The following is a 23,854-nucleotide window of genomic DNA, read 5'->3' on the forward strand; positions in this document are numbered from 1 at the left end:
AGCAAACAACTGAATATCTCCGTTCAAATTATTTCCTATATCATTTATGTACAAATTAAACAGTGGTCCAAGTAGAGAGCCCTGTGGTACACCACTGGTCACCAGCCTTTTCCTGGATTCTGCTTCTCCATATATTACTTTTTTGCTATCTGTCTGCTGTTCATTAGCCATCCTTTTTATTTATATCACCAGTTTCCTATCCATCCCCATTTGTTGCAGTTTGCATAATAGAATTCCAAGTGGTATCCTGTGAAATGCCTTTGCAAAATCCAGCAGAATCATTGTGTAGCCATTCCCTTTATCCAACTCAGCTGTCGCTCTTTTCTTATTATAAAAAGTTAGTAGATTACTAAGGCATGACTGACCCTTGACAAAGCCATGCTTTGCCCCTCTTACTGTATCATATTCTTATCCATCCATTTCTGAATTCTCTTTTTGACAAACCTTTTCATTACTTGTACCACCATTCCTGAGATAGTCATTGGTCTATAATTTGCTACCACAGACTGGGATCCTTCTTTATGCAAAGGAATTATTTTGCCCTCCTTCCACTCTCTTGGGACTTTGCCAGAGCTGAGGCTTATAGTCTAGTCAAAGGCACTGCCAGTTCCCCTGCACATTCTCTTAAAATGCAAGCTGATATCCCATCCATTCCCACAGCTGTATTTGCATTCAGATTCTGCAGTATCCCAAGTATTTTCAGTTCATCAACCTCTGTTCTCATATCAGTACCTGTCACCACTGTCATAACAGCATCTTCAGCTTGATGATATACCCTTGCAAAATAGTTGCTCAGTAGTTAACCGATTTCATTTGCCTCTCTACCATCTGTGCTCATTAAAGTTATCCTTCCATAGTCATTCTTTCTCTTACTTGCCACATAATGAAAAAAAAAAGTAGAATTTCTTTTTGCCTGCTCGTCTAATTTCTTCTCATAATCTGATTTGCTTTCCTTACCATGCTGGTCACCTTTCTCCTTATATATATATATATATATATATATATATATATCCTCCATTTTTTTTGCAACTAATGCTTAATAATACTACTCATCCATCTAACTCCTACCTGGTTTACCCTCCTGACCTTGGGTATACAGTGTGATATGCTTCCTCCAGATATACCCCTTGATTATCCTCCATGCACTGTGAACATTCTTTGTGCCATAGTACTGCTTCAAGTTGCCTTCTAAGTGTATCATAATCACCAGCCTTATAGTTCTATATATACCCTTTCTTATCTGAAATTTCTCCAAATTTTGTTACCTCCAAGTCAAGACCATATGGCCTTGACTTTTTTTTTTTTTTACATTAACATCCATTATGTTTTATGATCCTATAACAAGATCCAGCACTCTTGTACCCCAAGTCCCCGAGAGGTTGCACTAATTAGTGCCAAAAACCCTCTTATTCTGGCATTAGTATACAGAAACTGTAGCTCTTAGGTCCCAATCACCTTTAGTTCCTGAATTGACTACTCCTATTTGGTATTGTTGCTTGAGAGACTAGATTCTTCATTTTTTGTTCATTCACACTCACTCACTTCATGGGTACCTTCAAATACATTTTGTCTTCTGCATCCACTCTCAGTGAACAAAGCTCTCTTTAGACACCTAACTCCAAATCCATTTAAGCAGCCCATCAGCATTGTATAAATCTATCCATTCACACTCACTCACTTCATAGGTGCCTTCAAATACATTTTGTCTTCTGCATCCACTCTCAGTGAACAAAGCTCTCTTTAGACACCTAACTCCAAATCCATTTAAGCAGCCCATCAGCATTGTATAAATCTATCCATCCATCAAACTCCGGCCATAGGTCTACAAAGTCTCTGCACAACCTACATTTTAATTCATTGTTTCATATTACTGTTTTTTGTAATGAGTTCATGCATCACTTATAGTAAACGGTATTCCATTTTTTATTACTTGAAAGTTAATGTAAATTCACATTTCCTCTGAAAGACTAATTTTTTTCTGGTATAACATGTATGCTTTGGACATGCATTTGGATATATATTTGTATACAAACAATTCTTGAATCAGTGGCAATTTATCATTTTTTCTGTTGATTATCTCTGGTGTTCCAGTTGTTCAAAACACATGGACCTCAGTGAAAATGTTCTTTACAAACAACAAAAGAAAATTACAACTGACTCTGTGAGACTTGTTGTTCCTGCTAAATTCAGTTTATTTCATGGACAAGGAATATAAATACTAGATCTTGCAGAAATTGTGAATAAATAACTAAATAATATAAACAACTTTGTATCAACTATAGAACAATATTAGATCTCCATTTTGGGATCTAGAACTGATAATACTAGATCTCAAAACAGGAAGTGACACAAGACAAAGTTATCTGCATCATTTGTATTTCAAAGGCTGATTGATAGAAGTGCTGTTGAGTATCTAAGACTGTTGAGTACCAGTACTTCCGGCTTAAAAACACAGACATACCTAACAGATTGTTGCATTAAAAACATGTTATGAAAGTAAATATCTTTGATAGTGAAGTATGAAAAAAAAAATTATTCAAATTTATGAAATTCAAAAAACATAAAACCTGAAGAATAAAATTAAGATCACATAAAAAAACAGCAAATGACAAAGGAAAACCAGCTTTGCTGTTGGTTTAAAAAGGATACCTTCAAACTAAAAACAGTTCTGTTGACACTATGTAGAAGCAGTTTTTTTTTTTTTTTTTTTTTTTTGTCTGTCATATTGATTTATGAAAAATGAGATAAATATGACTGAAGAAGAGTAAGTATGGTTTTGCAGGTTGGTGATGGAAACAGATATTATTGCGAGTGGAACTGAAATTATGAATTTGTGTGTTATCTGGAAGCTTTGAGAGATTTCCATCTTTTTAATACATTTAATCCATTTTATCCATGATATGACTTTTCATTGAATTGTTTACAGTAAATTGAAAGGAGAGATATGGAATATACTTTGGATGAAATTTCTCTCTCTCACATGCACTACATGAACTCTCCAGACATGTTTCTTGGCAGAGTAACTGATCGGGATGCCTTCTAAAGCATTACTGTTACCTTCAGTCCAGCATACTTTTCCATAGCCAGTGTGGAATAACTGTTTTAACTCTATCCCTGAAAAGAAGGAATATTGAGATTCTTCATAATGTCCAAATGTTGAAAGTATCACTATGTCCAAGCTTCCTGCTACTTAGGCTTTCATTATGCAAAATGTTGGTGTTTAAAAAAGGCAAATTCGTCCACCACTACCACCTAATGATGTGCATATTACGACAGAGGTTAGACTTTTCCTCCAAATGCCATCCAAGACTACTTACAGACCCAAACGTTTTTAGATACAGATCAAGAACTGTTGCAATTGGGTAAACTACACATTAATTTCACCAGCATTTTTAAACTTTCAAATTTTGCCCCATAAGGTGCAAAGTTTAGTTTATAGCTGTAATTTTTTTTTATTTCTTCACATTATGGCTGGTGATTTTAACATAAAGAATAAAATAATGCATTGAGTAATTGAGCTTAAATTTAAGATAGGAAATTGGTAATTGACAGAGTTTATTTATAATAGCAGAGGCTATAGTGGATGAGAGAGTTCCAGGCCATGCAAATTGGACAGTCAAGATGATTGTCCAATATGAACAGCACATGAGTTTGGTTTGATTGCTTTTCATGTTTAACATTTCTAACACTTTAATTGGGCTCTAGAAGTACCTCTTAAACTTTAAGATCCCCCCCCCTCCCTCCTCTCCATATAAATACGTTTCCAGAATGTGGCTTTGCATATTGGTAGTTTATCTGAATTACTGTTCAACACTGTACTTCGAATACTTCTTTGGTGCAGTATCCATAACATATAAATCACTTTCAAATTATTACTGTTTATTCCTTGCAAGTCACTATTTTAGAAGTGTTTTATGCCAACCTAACAGTTGTTACTTCTTTGCTTAAAATCCTCAAGAGGATTTTTGTTGTTCCATTCAAACAAAGTGGTATTAATAAGTCGAGATGTGAGGTTTTTCTTCCACAAAGCCATGTTTTCTACCTACAAAACAAATGGTCAGAAAAAATGCAATTTAAAGATGACACATAAAAACACTGACATCCTGACCAGTATAGCTAACAATAAATATTTTTGAGTGATTGACATACTGATGCTCTTTACTGTGCTGTGATCAGAACAAGACATAAATAATTGCTGGTAATCCAGCCAACCAATGTATTAAGTGCTTTCTATCTGGAAAATCATAAGACCACAGGATTTTAGATAAGGTAATGAAAACAGTCAATTGATATTCATGTGCAGTATACATATCGCTACAAATATTTGCTTGCACTTTTATATGAAGAAAGGTTAACTATTTAGTCTTTTTGCTTTTATGAATGTTTTTGTTTCAAGTGACTGCTAGATCAGAATGATAGAACAATTCATTTTTATTTTTTAAATAACTTATTTTTTGTGACACATTTTGCTTAAATATTTTGATTAGCATTCACAGCTAAATAATATTTTTTGTTATAGGGAGTAACAAGCATTCTAAAATTTAATAAATGGATAATACTAGATCACCATTGAAATGCACCATGAAATGGACATTCTATCCACTGATAACCATTACTCTCATGGTCCTGCTTGCTTCTGTTACCCAAGTTGGTCCATTTTCTGCAATGAGAAAAGTTGCATCCATGTCAGATAAAGATGGAAACAGTATGTTTACAGATGTACATGCTATTATATTTGATGCTGGTAGTACAGGCACCCGAATTCATGTTTTCACCTTTTTTAATAATTCTGGTAAGTTCTGTAATTTTTATTATTCAGTTATATACCTTAATTTTAAACTGAATTGTAACAATCATTATTGTCGTTATAACAGTCAACTTTATTGACAAAGTATAAAACAAAGTATTTTGTTGTAAAAGCTGAATGTTTAGGCCATGTTGATTAGAGTTGGGGTGCCTAAAGGTTAAAGCTGTATAACTGGGAGGAGACCTCCATGTAGCTTTTTAATGAATGCCCAGAACCAACCACAGCTTCTGACGTAATGTCCAGTCCTCACCTTATCATGGTGCACCCTGTTAGGTATCTATCTTGATACTGAATGACCAAGGATGAGCTGACAATTTGGGACTCATCTGACCAAATTGTATTCTTATCAGCTTAAACCATAATGAAAAATAATGGTACAACATGACAGAATTTCATGCTGGGTGGGATATTGTATAAACAAGATCTCATTGTTTTTGTCAGGGAATCGGGGTGAGCACTTGAAAAGTCAGCTACTGAAATAAATCCTGGCACCTTTATGAACTCAATATCTGTGAATACCAGGATACTTATCAATGAATAAGTATCCTGGTCGGTTCTCCACATTCCTTAAAGGTGATGTGTAGGTATCCTCCCAGTTATTTGGCTTTGATCCTTAAGCAATCCCAATCAAAAAAATCTCTCCTAAAGCAAACAAAAAAAAAGTTTGCCAGGAAAGGTGAAAAATCAAAACAGTACTGATCACCTTCTAAAATAATGAAATCATTGTGCACAAAGAATTTGTTTCAAATAGTGATGACCAAACTGTGAACGCTGTTTGTTGTTTAGATTCTGAAACATTTGCTGCAGAGAATGTCATGTGCAGACTCTGTATAAAAAAAAAAAAAGGCAGTTAGTTCTTTCATAACTCTCGAAGCTGCAAAGTGCTCATTGTTGGTCTTTAGTCTTGGGGGGGGGGGGGATCTGCATACCAATACATTCACCACACTCACCAGACTTTGTTCCAAAAAACCCAATGCACTATTGAAATGCTGCCATTTTGATGTGTTGATACCATTCAAACAGCCATGATGATGATGACTTTGAACCATAGACCAATATAAGTTTTCTAGTTGCGTCCTGACCATTGTTTTCAGTGTTTGAACTCTGGAGGGATCTACTTTGAATGAAATTTAATAAATTTAAAAATACATATACTGGCCACTGAATTAGAAACCTTTATGCAGATATACATAAATGTACTTACAGAGTATATATGCAAAATACTTGGTCACATGCATCACCATGTGTTCTAGGCAATTATTTAAGAATACTGCCGATCAGTAATCATCAATAATGTTGATCACAATGGGGAAAACAAAGGATCTTTCGGAGTGTAATAAAAGACTGATCATGGATTCTCGTCTGGCTGGAACCACGATTTTGAAACCAGCAGAGCTGACTAGTTTCTCAGAAGGTGAGATATCCGAGATGTTTAATCAACAGAAAAATAAAGCCCACATTGCTTGTCTAAGAGGTGTAACTATGGTCCTAAGACAGTCTGTCAGGAATGAGATCACCGTTGTCTGACACAGAGGGCTTGTACCAACAAGCAGAACTTCCTGTTTGTTCCTGGCCCATATCTTGTTGAACTATGTACAGGAATTGAAGATCAATATTGGCAGTTGCATGCTTGTACGTATGTGTACATGCCCCCCCTTTTTTTTTTTTTTTATTCATCAGCTTTATTTTCCAATTGCAACATCCCATGCTGCATGACAGTAATTGACTGTACCTGCTAGATTTATGTTCATGACATGAACAGATTATTATTAATCAGTATGTAGTAAAGTTTTCTACAAACAAAAAAAAACAAATTCCATGGTGTACAGAATGTTAAAGAAACTACCCATAAAAAGAAATACGAACAGTTCCTGTTGAATAAATCAGCAAATACACTTAGAAAATATTGAGAATAATGTGTGGAAGTCTGTGTTATATGTAAAATTATCTTAACAAAAGTTGTAGGAGGATTTTCAAAATATTTCAAAAAGAAAGCTTAGAATGGAGGAAAGAGTTATACTACAAAAGTAATCTATGATCATAAAATTGATGTAAAACTGAATATAAATATCTCTTGTCTTCATAATCCAGTAGAGTAATTACTTTGAAAATTAGTACATGAGGTAACAGAACAGTGGTAGAAAATATCCAAATGGAATGCTACTGGAATATTTTTTTTTTAATACTTATGTAGAAATAGTTTTTAATCCTTTCTTAGTGCTATAAATATTCCATTAAACCTCCAACATGACTGTGTGTGTGTGTGAGTGAGTGAAAGAGAGAGAGAGAGAGAGAGAGAGAGAGAGATTTTTATGTTGCTCCCACCCAGGAAAGATTATTTCCAAGTACAGTACATTTCGTACCGAGGGTGGGCTAGGGATATTCCCCCCACATTTTTATCACTTTATATATATTGTATTTTTCATTTATTTTTTTAAATAGTCTGGACACTCTACTCTAGAGACCAAACTTGGAACTTTTTGAAGTCACTTCAGGTTTTCAATGGTCTCATACCAGGCAATGACATTCACCTTCAACCTAAAGCAATCGCAAACATCCATGCCCACCGCAGAATTTGAACCTGCAGCCTGTTGGAGAGCTGGTATGCTAACCACTTGGCTAACCAGACCTGCAATTTGCTAGCTAAAATTGCTTGATGAATCCCCCCCCCCTGCTTTTTTTGGAGATGTGATGTGACTACTGCCATCTTTCATCTCAGGAGGAGGTCCCCAACTACTGTTCCCCCACCCACCCATTTTCCCCACATGCTCTTGTTGGGCATGCTTAACACACCATTATTATTATTCAGTGATGGAGCCAGTTTCTGCTCCATTTGAAGGAACAGCAGTGAAACAGTGACCTGTGGGCTGGCTGCCAGATAGTGCATGGGACCAAATCCAATGGTAATATGTCTGTCAGAGGCTTTCTGATCTGCAGGTGAATAATCCTGCTGCTGCTTACTCTGCCAGGTCATGCCTGTAGGGAAACTGAGTTAGTAGTATGCAGGGGATACTGGCCAAGGTTACACTTGGATTGGATTCTGGGCACTCCCTGTGTGTGTGAGTTGTCTTTCACCCCAGCTGCATGCTCCTACTCACCCTGTTTCCTGAATCAACTCTAACAAAAAAGACAGTCATACAAATACTAATGTTTTAACTAAGGATATGAAAAACTCCCAATAAAAATAAAAAATATTAAATATATGAAAAATACAAGAAAAAATTTAAAAAAAAACATACTTCTAATAAAAAAAAACCCACTTCCATGTTTATTTAATTCACATTTGAAGCATCACTACAAACATCAATGATATACACCACCACCGCTTAGATATCAAAATCTCATCTCCTTTTCTTAACAGAACCCCAATTGACATCCTCCATGACCACCCACCTCAACTGTCCCAACTACACCTTGCATGATGCATTCTGCAAAAAAGGGAGGAATGTGTGCTTTGTGAAATCTAATATCCCTTATGAAAGGCTATCTAACCTTGAATTTCTGCCTTTCAATCTGCTCTGACTTAAGTTCTTATCTTACTTTATAGCCTTCATTTACTGCCTTTACTACTCCCCTAATTCTGACAACCATGCTACCCTTTTTGACTACTTTTTACTAAAAACGTGCAAACTAATTATCCAAATTGTGAGATGGTCTTACTAGGGCAGTGGTTCTCAACCTTTTGAGAGACCACGGCCCAGTAAATTCTTTTTTTTATAAGACGAAGACTTGGTCCCAACATATTTACTTGTAAATACCTTTCCAATTTTTTTTAAAGTTCATACATTAAACTAACATAAGTATTAATAATTAATTACGGCATAATCATAAAAAGTATTAGTACACTTATGTATACAGTGTGTCATGTTGACAAATATAAAATTACACTTAAATTAGTTATCAATAACTGGACTAATGAGATCTTGTAGTATATTGCAGTTTCCTCAGGCCAACATCATTAAATTTGTGCTGATTTTCATTAGCATATCCCATTGTGATCAATAAAAATTTATAATATTCAGTGTTAAATTGATTTTAATGATGTTGGTTTGAAAACGGATGCTTAAGGGTCAAAGCTGTATAACTGAGAGGAGACCTCCACATAGCCTTTAAAGGAATGTGGAGAACTGACCAGAGCTTCTGACCTAATGTCCAATCCTTACCTTCTCGTTGTGTACCCTGTTGGGTATCTATCTAGACACTGAACGAAAGAGGATGGGCTGGCAATTTGGTATTTAGCTGAAAAAATTGTATTCTTATTGGCTTAAACCAATATACAAAATGATGGTATAACATGACAAAATTTCATGCTGGCTGGCGGCGTCGCCTGGTTAAACAAGGCCCCCGTTGTTTTCGCCAGGGAACCAGGGCGAACAGGGAAAAGTCATCTACTGGAACAAATCTGAAGCACACCCCAACTCAACATCACCTGAGTTAAAGAATGGTAAACTATCAACATAAGAATCCTGAATGGCAAAGAAATGGAGCTAGCTGAGGAATTAGATAAGTACCAGATCAACATAATAGGGGTGACTGAAACAAAAACGACAAAAACTGGTGAGATCTTTCTGAACAATAAATACAAAATGTTATATTCAGGCAATGACAATCAAGGAAAAGAAGGGGTAGCCATAGTATTCAACACTAAATATGAGGCTAATCTTCTTCAATGTCAGGCAGTCTCAAGTAGAGTGATGTGGACAAATATCAAAATGGGGAACTGGACAATGAGCCTTATTTGTGCCCATGGTCCCCAACTAAGGTAGAAGTGGAGGAATTTTTTGAGACTCTACTGACACAATGAAAAGCAAAAGTTGGTCCTTGTTAGGGATCTAAATAGCAGAGTAGGAAGTGATTGTCAGACATACAAAAATGTTTTGTGAAAATTTTGGAGAAAAGAGCAAAGCTAATAATAATGGTAAATATCTGTTGGATTTCTGCTCAGAACATCGACTAGTTATTACTAACACAATGTTCCAACATAAAAATATGCACAAATTCACATGGAGAGAAGAGGCAAGGAATAAGAAAAGTCTCATTGACTATGTTATTGTTGACAGTGATATTTTCTCCTTGGTGCAGGACACCAGAGTGTACAGAGGATTTGAAATTGGAAGCAAATACTATTTAGTCTTGAGCAGGATAAAATTGAATTTCATATTGAAAAGAATGACATGTAAGAAAGGTTTAAAGCGAATAAAAGTTGAGCAGCTCTCAGATATGAACTGTAGACTAAAATACACAAAGATTATTGGAAAAAAAATGAAAGAGTTTGAGAACAAGAACCAAACCTTGGAGATTCAGTGACAAACCTTGAAGAAAACCCTGATTGATTCAGTCAGAGAGGCATGTTGTGAGGTTGTCTTGCAAGGATAGAAAAATCAGAACTCCATGGTGGACACAGGAAGTTAAAGAGGCAGTGAAGGAAAAGAAGAAAGCATATCAAAAGTTCCTGTCAGATAAGTCAGCTTATGCTCTTAGAGAATACAGAGACAAATGTAAGAAATAAACATTGTGTAAAACTACTAAACAAAAGTCATGGAAGGACTTTGGCAAGAACGTAGAAAATAAATATCAAGAAGGTGGTAAGATATTCTTGAGATTGCTGAAGAAGCTTAGAAATGGAGGAAAGAGTGCTGTAAAAGGAGTTAGAGATGATAAAGGTGACATGAAAACAGGAGAAGAAGATATCCTTGAAGTATAGAGTAATTACTTCGAAAAATTGCTAAAGTGATGACAGCACAGTGGAAAAAAACACTCAACAGGCATACAGTCAGGAATGCATATCCATACTTGAAGTAGAAAAAGCCATCAAAGGCTTGAAATGTAGAAAGGCAGTAGGAGTAGATGATATTTGACCAGAAATGCTGAAGTATGGTGGCATAAAAGTCTTACAGTGGCTGCACTGCATAGTTCAGAATGCCTGGACAGAGGGACGAATTCCTGATGATTGGAGTAGAGCTCTAATGGTCAAGAACAAGCTGGTTCAGGCCAAATAGAAGCTGTCAGAATCAGATCTTCACTTTACGACAATTAGTTGAGAAAGCATGGGAATATAACAAAGATCTGTATTTAAGTTTTTGTTGATCTGGAAAAGGCATACACAAGGTGCCAAGAGAGAAGCTATTCAATACACTACAGTTATATGGTGTCAATGGGGGCATTATATCAAGCAATACTTAGTCTTTATTTGAGTTTTAAGTCAGCAGTTAGAATTGAAGGAAGCACAGGAAGATGGTTTAATGTTAAATCTGGTGTGAGACAAGGATGTACATTATTCCCTCTGTTATTCATTATCTATATGGATCACATTATGAAGGAATGTGGTATTCAACATATCAGAATTGGAGATGTTAATATCAGCTATTTGCTTTATGTAGATGATGTTATACTTCAAAATAAATCCGCTACAAGTTTGCAAGATTCCCTGACTAAGTTAAATAACTGTTGTAATAGATATGGTATGAAGGTCAGCAATAAAAAGAGAAAGACAATGAAAATAGGTAGATTCATTGAAAATGTCAACTGTGTTTTGAATGGGGAACCTGTGGAACAAGTAAAGCATTTCAGCTACTTAGGCACAATTTTTAGTGAATATGGAAATAGACAACAGAATCAACAAAGCTGGTATGGTAGGAAGTCAATTGAATAAATTCATATAGAATAAGAGAGAAATTAGTCAGAACACTAAATTGGCTACAAGACAGTGTTCAAACTAATTTTAACTTATGGATCTGAGAGCTGGGTCAGAAGTAAAACACTTGACCAAAGACTAGAGACCGCAGATATGAGAGTCCTGAGAAAGATTAGAGGCATGAACAGATGGTATCAATGGCAATATCATATTAAAACGAGAATATTAGGAAACAACTTGACATTGTCAGCATCCAGGAATGTGTTAGCAGAGCTAATCTCAGGTGGTATGGTCACTTGAACAGAATGGGCGAGGAAAGATTAGCAAAACAAGTGTCCTGTACCAGGTTGGCAGGAAAACAAACCAGAAGAAGACCAAGATATAGGTCTTAGATGATAGAAATATAAGGTTTGATAATGTTGGAGTCTTGACAAGTAACAGACTGATTTGTAGGAAAATTGTAGATAGGAAATTAGTAATGATGTAAATTTTTCATGTAGTACTATCATATCCTGTACACCCCTGGAGGGTACATGTCAGGAATTTGATGATCATGATGATGTAGAAAAGCTATCAATTGCCTATATAAATAAATGTATATAGGCAATTGGAATAGATGATATTAAACCTGAAGTGCTGAACTATGATGGTATAACAGTTTACCATTATGTATACAATGCTTAATTCAGATAGCCTAGTAACAATGTCAAATCCTAATGATTGACTAACTCTCATTGTCATATCCATTTATGTAAATGGAAATAAAATTGAATTTCGTAATTGCATGTTCCAGGAAAGGGTTTATGCAAGCATACTTGAGAAAAGACTAAGAAAAATAGTTAGAACAAAAGTAGTAAAGAACAAGCTGAGTTTGTCAAATAATGGTTGCAAAGATCAGATTTTTACCTTACAACAAATAGTTGAGAAATTGTGAATGTATATAGTAAGGATTGCCATTTAAGCTATATTGATCTCGAAAAAGCATATGGTAAGGAACTGGGGGGGGGGTAGAGCTGTTCATAAATAAAAATTATATAAATGGACCTTATAAAGAGTGATACATAACCAATATAAAAGTTGGTGGTTAGAACTGAAGGTTTGTGTACAGGAAATTAGCTTAAATTGTAACAATTGTGCTACCTCCATTATTTGTTTTTTCCCGTATGCTGGATGCCAGTTCACAAGACCAGTAGTACATTTGTGCTGTGTGTGGGCAAGATGAAAGAAGGAATCTGGTGATATGTTTCTTGAAATCTGAGTAAAAGACCAAAAAGAAAACCTAAAACAAGATGTGTAGACACCATTAGTCAAGATAGCAACATCATATTACAATGTCTGAACTGGAGAAGTTAAGTTTTGGACTGACAGGGTTAGAGGCAACAAATTCAGGAGGCCAAGGCTGAGTTTGTGCTGTAGAGCCATAAGAAGTTTTTGAGAAGATGGAGTAAAGGAGGCAGTTCCAAAGAACAGCGGTGAGTTGAATGGAATGAACAAGAGAAAGAAGTTGGTTCAGTAAGTTGTGTGAAGCTGGATGTTGACTGGTGACCTCTCTTGTTATGACTGACTTGAAAGATGAAGCAGGAGTAAGAACGAGGCCAGTTCTGCAGAACATTGTTGAGGAAAGTATCTGGAGAAGAGACAGAGAGGAAATTAAGCATTATGAGAGAGAGAGAGAGAGAGAATGAAAATGTATGAGGAGGTGGATATTGATTAACTGGAATACCCTCTTCTGTATATCATCAAGCCATCTTAGGAGTTTTTGGTATACCATCCTAAATGTGGAAGCAGTATTTCATGGATGGATGGATGGATTTGAGATTTATACAGTATTAGTTGTATATACTGTATAAATAGTGCCTTGAGAGAGAACACACATAGCTTTTTAGTGGCCACAGGAGCTGTTACTACGATGCATTTATGCCAGGAAAGCCCAAAAATATATAGATTAACCAAGAAGAGAAATTCAGTCACATTGAGATATCTGGATGAAAGGAAGAGGAGGTAAGGAAATCTTTCTTGTGAGAAATTAGAACAGGACTGTTTCGATAGCATTTGCCTTGCCTATTTGATCTGTGGAATTAGAGAATGAAAGGCAGTTTAGATAACTAAGTGATGGTGCACGTTGTTTATCTTAAGGCCATAAAAGTTGGTATAGTGGTGTTTTTTGGATTTATTTTTTATTTTGAAATTGTGTTTTTTTATGATTTGCAGTAAAACCGTGTATCACATTGCTTTTCATTGTTGATAAAAAGCAATGTGATTTACAGGAAGAGCCAAATAAAGAGTGGGAACATGCAATGGGAGATGAGACTCACAAACATAAGTGATTCTGACTACAAATATACAGGCAGTCCCTGGGTTACTAACAAGATATGTTCCTGAGAAAGTCTTTAAGTAGGATTTGTATGTAACTTGGATCCCTGGTGAACAGCACATATACACTAATAATAATAATACTATATTATTATTATTACATAACGCCTCCAGGGAGTCTAAAGACTCATCAAGGGAGGGCACCTACTCTACAACTCTCCATCTCCACCAACTGCAACTACCTTCATGATATACACCACCACCATTAGTATTTTCACAGACAATCGCAAACATCCATGCCCTTGTCTGGGATTCGAACCCGCAGCCTTTTGGCTGGAGAGCAGATACGCTAACCACTCGGCCAACCTATATAATACTATAATGGCTCATATGTGGTAATAATACAGTGTAATATTGTAATAATAACAACACTCCTGTACTATAGTAATAATAAGTTACAGAAACTATTGTGCTCTTTCTTTTAATTCAAAACAAACAGAACATGAAAACAAACTCATGACAAAAAGTTTAGATAGGAGATATTTCAGAAACGAATATTAAAGGTTAACATTCGCCTAATGTTGCATCAGTGTCTTGCTTACTGGAAGGGGCATTTTTGAAATAAGAAGGTTGGCTTACATTATTCAGAAGATGATGGAGATGGTGCTGGAGAATCAGGATTTGATTCTGTTGCTGGAGGAGGGGAGCTTACCACTGAAGTAGATTTCTTGAGAAGGTATTTAGAGTTGTTTTCACAGCCTTTTTCTTTTCTTTTTTTTTTTTTAATCATAAATGGCCTTGTAGCAGTTAAATGTTCTCACTAACTGCATGGTAAACCTTTGTAAACTGCTCAATGTTAGGATATTGCTCCTCAAGCATAGCAAATCCTGCTTCACTGAGATGAAAGGCTTCAGCTAATTCTTTTGTCGTAAACTTTCTTGGCTCTGGTCATGTTCTTGTGTTTCTATCAGCTGCTTTTCTATCTCAATAAGGTCTTCATTTGTTAAATCTTGTGAATGGGACTCTGGTAGGCCAATAACATAATTTTCATTGATGTCCGATTGCAGTGCATTGCCATTTTCTTCCCACAGCTTTTCTGGCTTCGGCAATGTCTTCTTCTGTGAAGCCATGAAAATCACAGAATTGAGGGCACAGTTTGTTCCACACCCCCTTTAATTGTTGATTGCTTCACTTCCTCCCAAGAATCAGCAATGTTTTTAATGGCATCATGGATGTTGTAATTCTTCCAGAACTCTCTCAAGGACATCACATCATCTTCTATAACCCTGACTGCTTGCGGGAATGTACACTGTAAGTAATAAGCCTTCTATGCAGAAATGACTCCCTGGTCCATTGACTGTAGTAATGATGTAGTGTTGAGTGGTAAAAACATGACCTTTACATTAGGGTGAAGGCCATCTAAAGATGTTGGATGTTCAGGAGCATTGTCCAGCACAAGTAGAATTTTAAAGGGAATTTTCTTTTCTGAACAATAACATTCCACAGTAGGAATAAACAGTTCAAGACCCAATCTTCAAACATGGAAGTGTGACCCAAGCCCTTAAATTTGACTTCCAAAAAACAGGAAGAGCTGCTTTAATAGTGCGGGTTTGTTTACATAAGCTAAAGATACTAGTTCCTGAATTATAATTTAATTATTAATTATCCTTAAGGGGGAGCCCATTCATAAGTACGGAATGCCGGAATCCTGGGTTGTCCGTAACCTGGGGACTGCCTGTACTAATTTTACTGATTCGTACAGTGAAGCTTTCATATTATGCCAGTCCACTTACACAGAGGAAATTCAGTCTCATATGGACCACATTATTAAGGAAAATGGTATTAAAGCATCATATGATGTTCACGTCCATCTAATTCTCATCCATTCGAGACTGGTTAAGTCCATTGATTAGGGATTTTAAGCAATTTAATGCAGCTGGCTGGTTTGCTTGTTTTTTGCAGGAGGGAAAATTCTGCCACCTTTGTATGAGATTGGCCAACTCATCTTCATTTGAAAAGCCATAAAGGTTCTCATCCTAGATGGGATTCGAATCCAGTTCTTTCCAACCAGAGGATTTTGTCTGTATACCAGACAATCAAATATATTAGATAATAATCTAAGTTCTTTGTGCTATGCAGATGACATTATTCTTTTAAATCTACCTCAAGTATTCAAGAGCCTTTAGTGAAATAAGTAACTGTTGTGATAATTTTGATATGAAAATCAGTAATAAAAATATAATTGAAATTGTGAAAATAGTTGAGGAAACTAATCATTTGCATTCTCAGTAATGAACCTATGTAACAAGTGACATTTAGCTATTTAAGATGGGAATTAAGACATAGTCAGCAAGGATTTCATTATTAGGATCAAGACAGATGGATTCTGTGTTTTTGAAGCATAGAATTTAAAATTAGAACTTGTTTTATTTCAGAAAATCAAGGTTCTTTGTTAAAATTATTTCAAAACAATTTTTGTAAGATTTTATTATTATTATTAATAAATAATTGTAAGTATTAAAATGAGTGCAACAATAAGGCAGTCAGGTACTCACATATTTGCTGTATATTCTTAGTAAGAAATTAAAAAAATTGTTATATGTGCACATTTGAATGTACTTTTGAATACTTTTTTGCAAGCACTTTCATTTGTTTCTCTTTTAAGGAATTAACTGTAGTCATCCTGTATACTAGCATTCCATTTTGGTATCATTTCTCCATTGCAGTGATGTCTTGATAAAAGTATTCAATCTGCTCTTCACTCATGCACCAAAGTTTTCAAAAACAAGCTGATCAACTAGTTCTTGATAATTTTCAGGTTGCTGGTTCTTTCATTGTTACTCTTGTCCTGTAAGCACAGAAAACATGTAAAATTAAATGCAGAAATGACTGGTTAACAAGGATTTTATAACTAGGAGAAAGACAGATGAATTCTGTGTGTTTTGGGGCTAGAACTTAAAAATGGAACTTTATTCCAGCAGATCAGGATTCTTTGTTAAAAATGCTTTGTAAATCCTCCTTGCATACCTAATAGTAATGCATCATCGAATTCCTGGTATGTACTGTATCTTTAAGCAATATACAGGATACTACGATAGTGCTACATGAAAAATTTACCTTTATTATTAATCTTTCCTGTTGATAATGTTCCTCCAAATTTGTTATCTGTCAGAACTCCAGTATTGTCATATCTTATATTTTGGTCTACTAAGGCATCTTCTTACTGCATCAACCTTTTCCTGTCTTATTCTGTTAGGTGACCACAGGTTATTCTGTTCCCACATTCCCAAATGCTATCAGTGTCAGATTTCTTTCTAATATCTTTATTTTTAACATGATTTTGCCATTGATGCCATCTGTTCATTCCTTTCATTTTTCTCAAAACTTATCTGTGTAGTCTTTGATTAACTGTTTTATTTCTAACCCATCTCCCACATCCATAAATTAAAATTGGTTGGAACATTGTTTGTATACTGCTAGTTTAGTGTTTTGGCTAATTTCTCTCCTATTCTGAATAAATTTATTCATTTGGCTACTCACCATACCAGCTTTTGTTATTCCATCTTCTCTATCCATATTTAAATTTGCTATTTTCACTTAAAATTGTGCCTAGAACAGCTGAAATATTGTGCTTGTTTAACAGGTTCTTTGAATTTCAGGATTCAATATCAAGCATCCTGAATGAAGAACCTATAGAACAAGCAAAATATTCAAAGAATCTTGATTCAAATGGTGATCACTTGCATTGTATTTAAAAATATAACATTATCTGCATAGTGAGAAGAGCTAAGTTGAATATCTCCAGTATATCAGGATTGATGCTTCTTTCTTTCACAGTGTAAGCCACATAAATAACAAATAAGAGTGGAGATAGTTTGCATAATTGTCCTATTTATCTAGAATTTTACATCGCACCATCTTCTCGTACTTCAATTCTGAGTGAATGACTTTAACTTAAATATAAACTATGTATTGCTTGATGTACCATATAACTATAGTGTTTTTGAATAACTTCTCTGGGCACCCCGGTGGATTCTTTTCCTGATCTACAAAACTTAATACAGCCTTGTCAACCGTCTTTTTGAAAGATCATCAGTTGACAATCTTTCAAAATAAATACTTCAGACATCTGGAATATTTTCAATTCCATGTCACCTTTATCATTTTTAATTCATTTTAAAGTGCCCTTGTCCCCATCTTTTATATTCTTTTAGAAGTCTTCCCTTATCCCACCCCACCCCTGTGTTTCTCTTGTGCCCTTTCCTTTTTCTTTAGTTACTTTAGTTACTTTTCTTTAGCAAACCCTACTTTTACAATTTGTGTGTAAAAGTAGGGTTTGCTGATTTGATAGGAACCTTGCAATATGTTTTCTTTTATTCTAGAACTGTCCCTTTATCTTTTTTGTCTCCTTCTTGAAGTTGATTGTTTTTTTGTCCTTGCAAACAATCTTGCTACATGCTCCCTGGCTGAATCACATGTTCAGTGTTTTCTTCAGGGTTTGTTTCTTGTTTTTAAACTTTCATTTTTTTCTCCAATAGTGTTTGTGTACTTGAGTCTACAGCTCACCTGTACTCAACTTTGATTCCTTTCGAAACTTTCTTATGTGTTTTTCTTTTCAATGTGATATTTACTTTTATTTTGCTCAAAACCAAATGGTGATCTCTCCCTGCTCTATATTTCTTGTATACTCTTGAATTCTGAACCAGCATGAAAAGATCACTCTGGAAATCCTTCTCTAGAGACCAAATATAAACTTTTTTTTTGGTCTGGGTAAGCCTGATAATCATCATTCTGCATGTTTTATTTTGGTTTCAGGATCTTACTAGGAGTAACACCTGCCATCCTCAGTAGAGAGGAGCATTTAGGAAACTAGGTTTGCTATCAACTGTTTGAATGAAATCTTTGCAAACATCCAATTACTGAGTTTTTCCTCATCATTCAGTGTAGAACAAATTTCATAAATATTTCTTTTCCTCCAAGTCTGTTGTAATTATGAATCTTGTCAATTCCTTGTTGACATTTATTCACTTGTTAGCATTCTCAGTGTTTTGGCACCTGTTTTCATTCATCCATTTTGAGGATTGTTTGATACAAACATTTCAATACTTAAGCATTGAAATGTTTGTTCATTTGAAATGTTATGGAGAATAGGTTCTTGGAACAGAACCTATTCCTCATAAGTTTATAATATGTTCATGCTTTTTCAGTGGGAATTTTCCTCAGGTTTACACAATTTGAGCAATTTTAAAAACAGCTGGTTTGAATTGGTAGACAGATCATTTTCCTCTGTCTTCTCTTGTGCCCTTTCCTGGAGTGATTGCTTAGTACTCAAGCAGAACCTTCTGTTGCCATGGAAACATAGACAATATTTTATTATATAAAGAGATTTATATTTTCAAACTTAGAAGATATTGGGGAAATATTCAGGTCTTATAAGGGATACATGCATATCATTTTAATGTAAAAATGTTTTTGTTTTCAGATGGTCATTTAGTTTTGGCTGATGAATACTTTCAACAGGTTACTCCAGGCCTTTCTAGTTATTCAGAGAAGCCATATAAAGTAAGTTTATTTTAATAAGTAGTTTGAAATGTTGTAGCATTTGCTGGTCTTATAATTATATACTACAGACCTTTAGTAGAGAGAGAATGTATATTAACATGATGGTTAGGTCACTCCTGCTAATGTAATGAAGGAATTTGAAGATATTCAATACTGTAAGTAGTGAATATCTTCAATATTGAATATTCCTTATCTTCAAATGGTAAATTGAAAAAACTTTCTTTGCACCTTTTCTTACATTGTATGGAATTTTTTTTTTCAGAAAAAAAAAAAAACTTCTCCTTAGTAGTTAACATAATTTTGTCTGTTATCTCTTTCAAATTGCAGAAATAATATCTCATTTTTAATGTTTTATTTTATTTGAAACAATGACAAAAATCAATGGAAGCTTAAAAGAACTATTGTAGTAATTTTATTTTTAGATAATTTCAAATTTTGCTTTAATTAAATGTTGATTAATCAAAAAACAACTTAATGTTCAACTGGAAATTTAAATTTTGACAGTCACAAAAAATTAATTCTATAAGTAAGTTTTATATTATTTAGCAAGTTTTATATTAATTATTTAGCAAGCATAACTAATTTAAATTGGACAACTTAACCCTTAGTTTAAAACGTAACTACATGAAAAATGGAGTACATTATACTAGTTAGTATATTGTATTTTACACTTACATTAATTACTGTAGTGTAGAATATGTTATTAAAAAAAGCTTAAAAATTATCTCTATCAAAAAATTCTCCTGTTTTAAGATTAATTAGCATTCTCAGTGTTTGGGAACAAGTAGTGGAACAAGATCTCCCTTTTAATGTTTTATTTTATTTGAAACAATGGTAAACTTAGCTTGATTTAAAAATAACCTAATTAGGTATTAAAGAATCATATTTTTGAAAAGACAATCCTTTACCCAGAGAAAATTAATATGTTCACTCCTATAACTAGGTACTTTTAAGCAACAGCTGCTTTTGTGTGCCATATATATGTAGGTCAATGTGATTCCTGTGTTCTTAAGAAATACAGCTTCTGCTTATTCTGTGAATGCTGTGCATTTTGTTTAGGTAATATTGAGGTGCTTTTACCTTGCTAATGAATAGACTTATTAACTTTTAACATGGGAAGAACTTTAGAAGTAGTGGTGAAGGAGAAAATCCAGCAGATTAAACAAACCTCTAAGCAGCTATCGTATTATGAAGTACCATTATTAATTTAATTCAAAGAAGCTTTTCAAAACATGCATTGAGTAAAATGCTTTTTTTTTCTATCATGTTTCTGCTATAAACAGACTGTTCTCTAAGTGACCTTGGTTGCTTTTTTTTAATTGAAAAGAGAGAAATGAGGGAGACTTAAGAAACATAAACTTACATAGCTTATCAAAATAACAGTTACTTCCTTTGGATGAAAAGATTGTGCCAATTTGCCACTGATATCAGCAATATTTTTGGATGTATTTGCAAGTAAACAGCATCTTATTAGCTTTTTCATGTTAATTTAGACTGAGAACTTGAGCAGTTTAATTTGTGTTCAGATCATGGTAAGTGCATAAATAAGGCTTATGCTTTGATCCCAAGTGCATCCCTTCATGTGTGCATCAAGAATATCAGTAGAAATTGCTCACCCTTGTCTAATTATTTAAACCATCTAGAGCATACAAGGGCTCACTTTAGTGAGTACAAGAGTGGCGAAACCCGAGACGGTACTTAGACCATGCCCTACTTTGTGTAATATACATCTGTTATATTACCTGTAGAGTAATCCAGAAAGATTAGAGGCATGAACAGATGGCATCAGTTCACGCCTCTAATCTTTATATGCAATATCATATTAAAAACGAGGATATAGGAAAGAACTTAGCATTGTTAGCATCCAGGAATGTGTTAGCCGAGCTAATCTCAGGTGGTATGGTCACTTAAATAGAATGAAAAGGAAAGATTACCAAAACAAGTGTTCTTTGCCAGGTTGGTAAAAAAAAAGACCCAGAGGAAGACCAAGATATAGGTGGAGTGATACAGTAAAAAGTGCCTTTAGAAGATAGAAATATAAGATCTGATAATGTTGTGGTCCTGGCAGGTAACAGATTGATTTGGAGGAAAATCGTAGATAGGAAGTTGGTAATGATGTAAGTTTTTCATGTAGTACTATTATATCCTATACATTCCTTCAGCTTACATATCAGGAATTTGATGATGACTAGTCCCTCTCCTTTTTTTTTTCTTCTTGCTCCTTTCCCCAATGCTATTAGAGAATTCAAAAGCTAAGGGTGAATATTTCCTATTTTGCTATTTCATTTTGTCTTATTCAGTGGGAGTCTACCTTTTCTCCTAAGTATATTTGCCTCACCTAGAAGGCTGAAGTCCCACTCCATCTTGCCAACATGGGAAGTATTGGGACCAAAACCTCCCAGATATGTGGAAAGGGCCTCTACAAATCTACCGCTGTTTGTGGAACCTCACTCCAAACTACTAATATGGTTGTGCCTTATAATACATCTCATGCAGAATAATCAGAGCCATATTCAGGGCTTAGGTAGATGGCCTTGTTCGAGAAGTATATTAGTCTCCAACAAAAGTCAGTGATATTGTGAACGAGGCATACAGAATGTATGGGATTAAACTTAGAGGAGAACTTTACATAGGCAAATGGAATATATGGGTACTCTTGACATTGTCTGTAAAGAGATGGAGAGGTATAGAATTGACAACATGAGAATTACAGAGATCAGATGGATTGGAGAAAGTCACTTCGAAAGACAGGATGGTAAACTAGTGGTTTATCCAGGAGGTGACTCAAAGCATCATGGGCTAGTTATGATATTGAAGACGCTTCAGCAAGAGCCCTTCTTAGTTATTAATTCTGTTAATGACAGGATACTTCGCATTAGACTTAAGGCTCATCCTGCCAATGTTTCAATTGTGGTAGTTTATGCATCCCACACAGATAGGCCTGATGAAGAGAATGAGGAATTCTATGAAAACCTACAGACTGTTTTAGACTGCCTACCAAGGAGAGATGTACTTTACATCTTAGGAGACTAATGCAAAAGTGGAAAAGAGTATGGGAGTTAGGAGGTCTGAGTGTGGCATGTGAAAGACTATTGGCATTTTCTCATGCTAACAGATTAGATTTTATAAAATAGCTGCTTCTGGAAACACCCCATGATGGACCTATACTTGGACATTGATTGCGTCCTGTTCTCCAACATGGAGCAGACTGGTACAAACCGTCAGCTAGTAAGAGTCAGAGTAAGACTAAGACTCTGAAACCTACAGGTCATGCACATCCCATTAGAGTGGATGTCATTACTAGAGTAATCACTACTGCATAAACAGAAGGATCATCAACTTGGTTGGATGATCTTTTGGAGACTAATGAGGAGAATTCACTGGGAAAGCCTGGAAAGGAGTCAAGATTATTATACAGGATATAGCCAAGAAGTATATAGGTCATTTCGAAAACCAAGAGACACATAAATATCAGATTCAACATGAGATCTATTTGAAAAAAGGGAGTTGGAGAAACAAAGAGACACAGGGACTGAAGAATATAAGAAGTCAGAAGAGCCATCAGGTAGGACAAGGAAGATTTCATGCTAGTAAATGTGAACAGATCGAGTTCCAGATAGGAGACGATTATATAAGGATGTTGTCAAAGACAGGAATGGAGCATTCTAACAGAAGAAATGGAAAGAGTACTGTGAGGAATTCTCCAGCAGAAAAGATAAATTTGGAGGTGTCCTCTCATCAGGAAAATTTCTATTTGGAACCTCCTTCTCTTAGGCATGAAGTTGAAAGAGCAGTTAAACTGCTTAGCAACAGTAAGGCCCTGAGTGCAGATGCAATCCCAGCAGAGTTGATTAAGGTCACGGGGGATGGAGGAATAAGTGTGTCATAGATTGATTACAATGATATGGTAGGTAGGATCATGGCCTAGAGACTGGAAGAAGTCTGTTTTTATACCACTACATAAGAAGGGAGATATGAACAATTGCAAGAATTATAGAACTATTAGTTTAATATCTCATGCAAGTAAAATTTTATTGAGATCATACTAAATAGGATTGAGGCAGAGATGCCTGAGGAACAAGCAGGTTTTAGGAAAGAGTACTAGATGGTTGCTGCAGATTTGACTTGTGGAAGATCAATCTCATTGCCTGGTGTGAGATCACTGCCTTACTTATTGGAGTCCTGAAGCCACTTAAAAAACATCCATGTTTGGTCAAGCAGGGTATCTGGATTATGTAAAAACATCGTAGATTCCAGTTAATTGGGACACATTAGGACTAGAACATTTTGGCCAAATTATGCAAAGTTTCCTGTTAATAGGTAAAGATATAAAAAGACAAACTAATATTTCATTGAGCAACAAGTCATTCAAGGAATTACAATAGAGAAATATGTATTTAATTTCCTAACAGTGTCACCTAAAACAACTGGGTGGGAACAAGCTGATGAGTCATTTACAAGATTTACAAACTGTGGTTTGGCATTGTATAACCTGTGCTCTTCTTGTGCCAATAAATCTGAAACCAACTAACCAACCA

General features: G+C 35.1%; 1 protein-coding gene across 3 annotated transcripts in view; it reads left to right on the plus strand.

The window, feature by feature from the left end:
* The window catches only part of LOC150101716 (ectonucleoside triphosphate diphosphohydrolase 5-like), a 171,750-nt gene that overhangs the window by 63,606 nt on the left and 84,290 nt on the right, over window positions 1-23,854 (plus strand). For all 3 annotated transcript variants that reach the window (XM_090400547.1, XM_090400545.1, XM_090400546.1), the window contains exons 3-4: window positions 4,520-4,792; window positions 19,237-19,316. In XM_090400547.1, the coding sequence (XP_090256673.1) occupies window positions 4,549-4,792; window positions 19,237-19,316 (324 nt within the window). In that variant the 5' untranslated portion in view covers window positions 4,520-4,548. The remainder of the gene's footprint in view (window positions 1-4,519; window positions 4,793-19,236; window positions 19,317-23,854) is intronic.

Source organism: Typopeltis vanoorti, chromosome 11 (assembly GCF_054136105.1).
Source record: "Typopeltis vanoorti isolate ZY-2024b chromosome 11, IOZ_Tvanoo_1.0, whole genome shotgun sequence".
Taxonomy (NCBI): domain Eukaryota; kingdom Metazoa; phylum Arthropoda; class Arachnida; order Uropygi; family Thelyphonidae; genus Typopeltis; species Typopeltis vanoorti.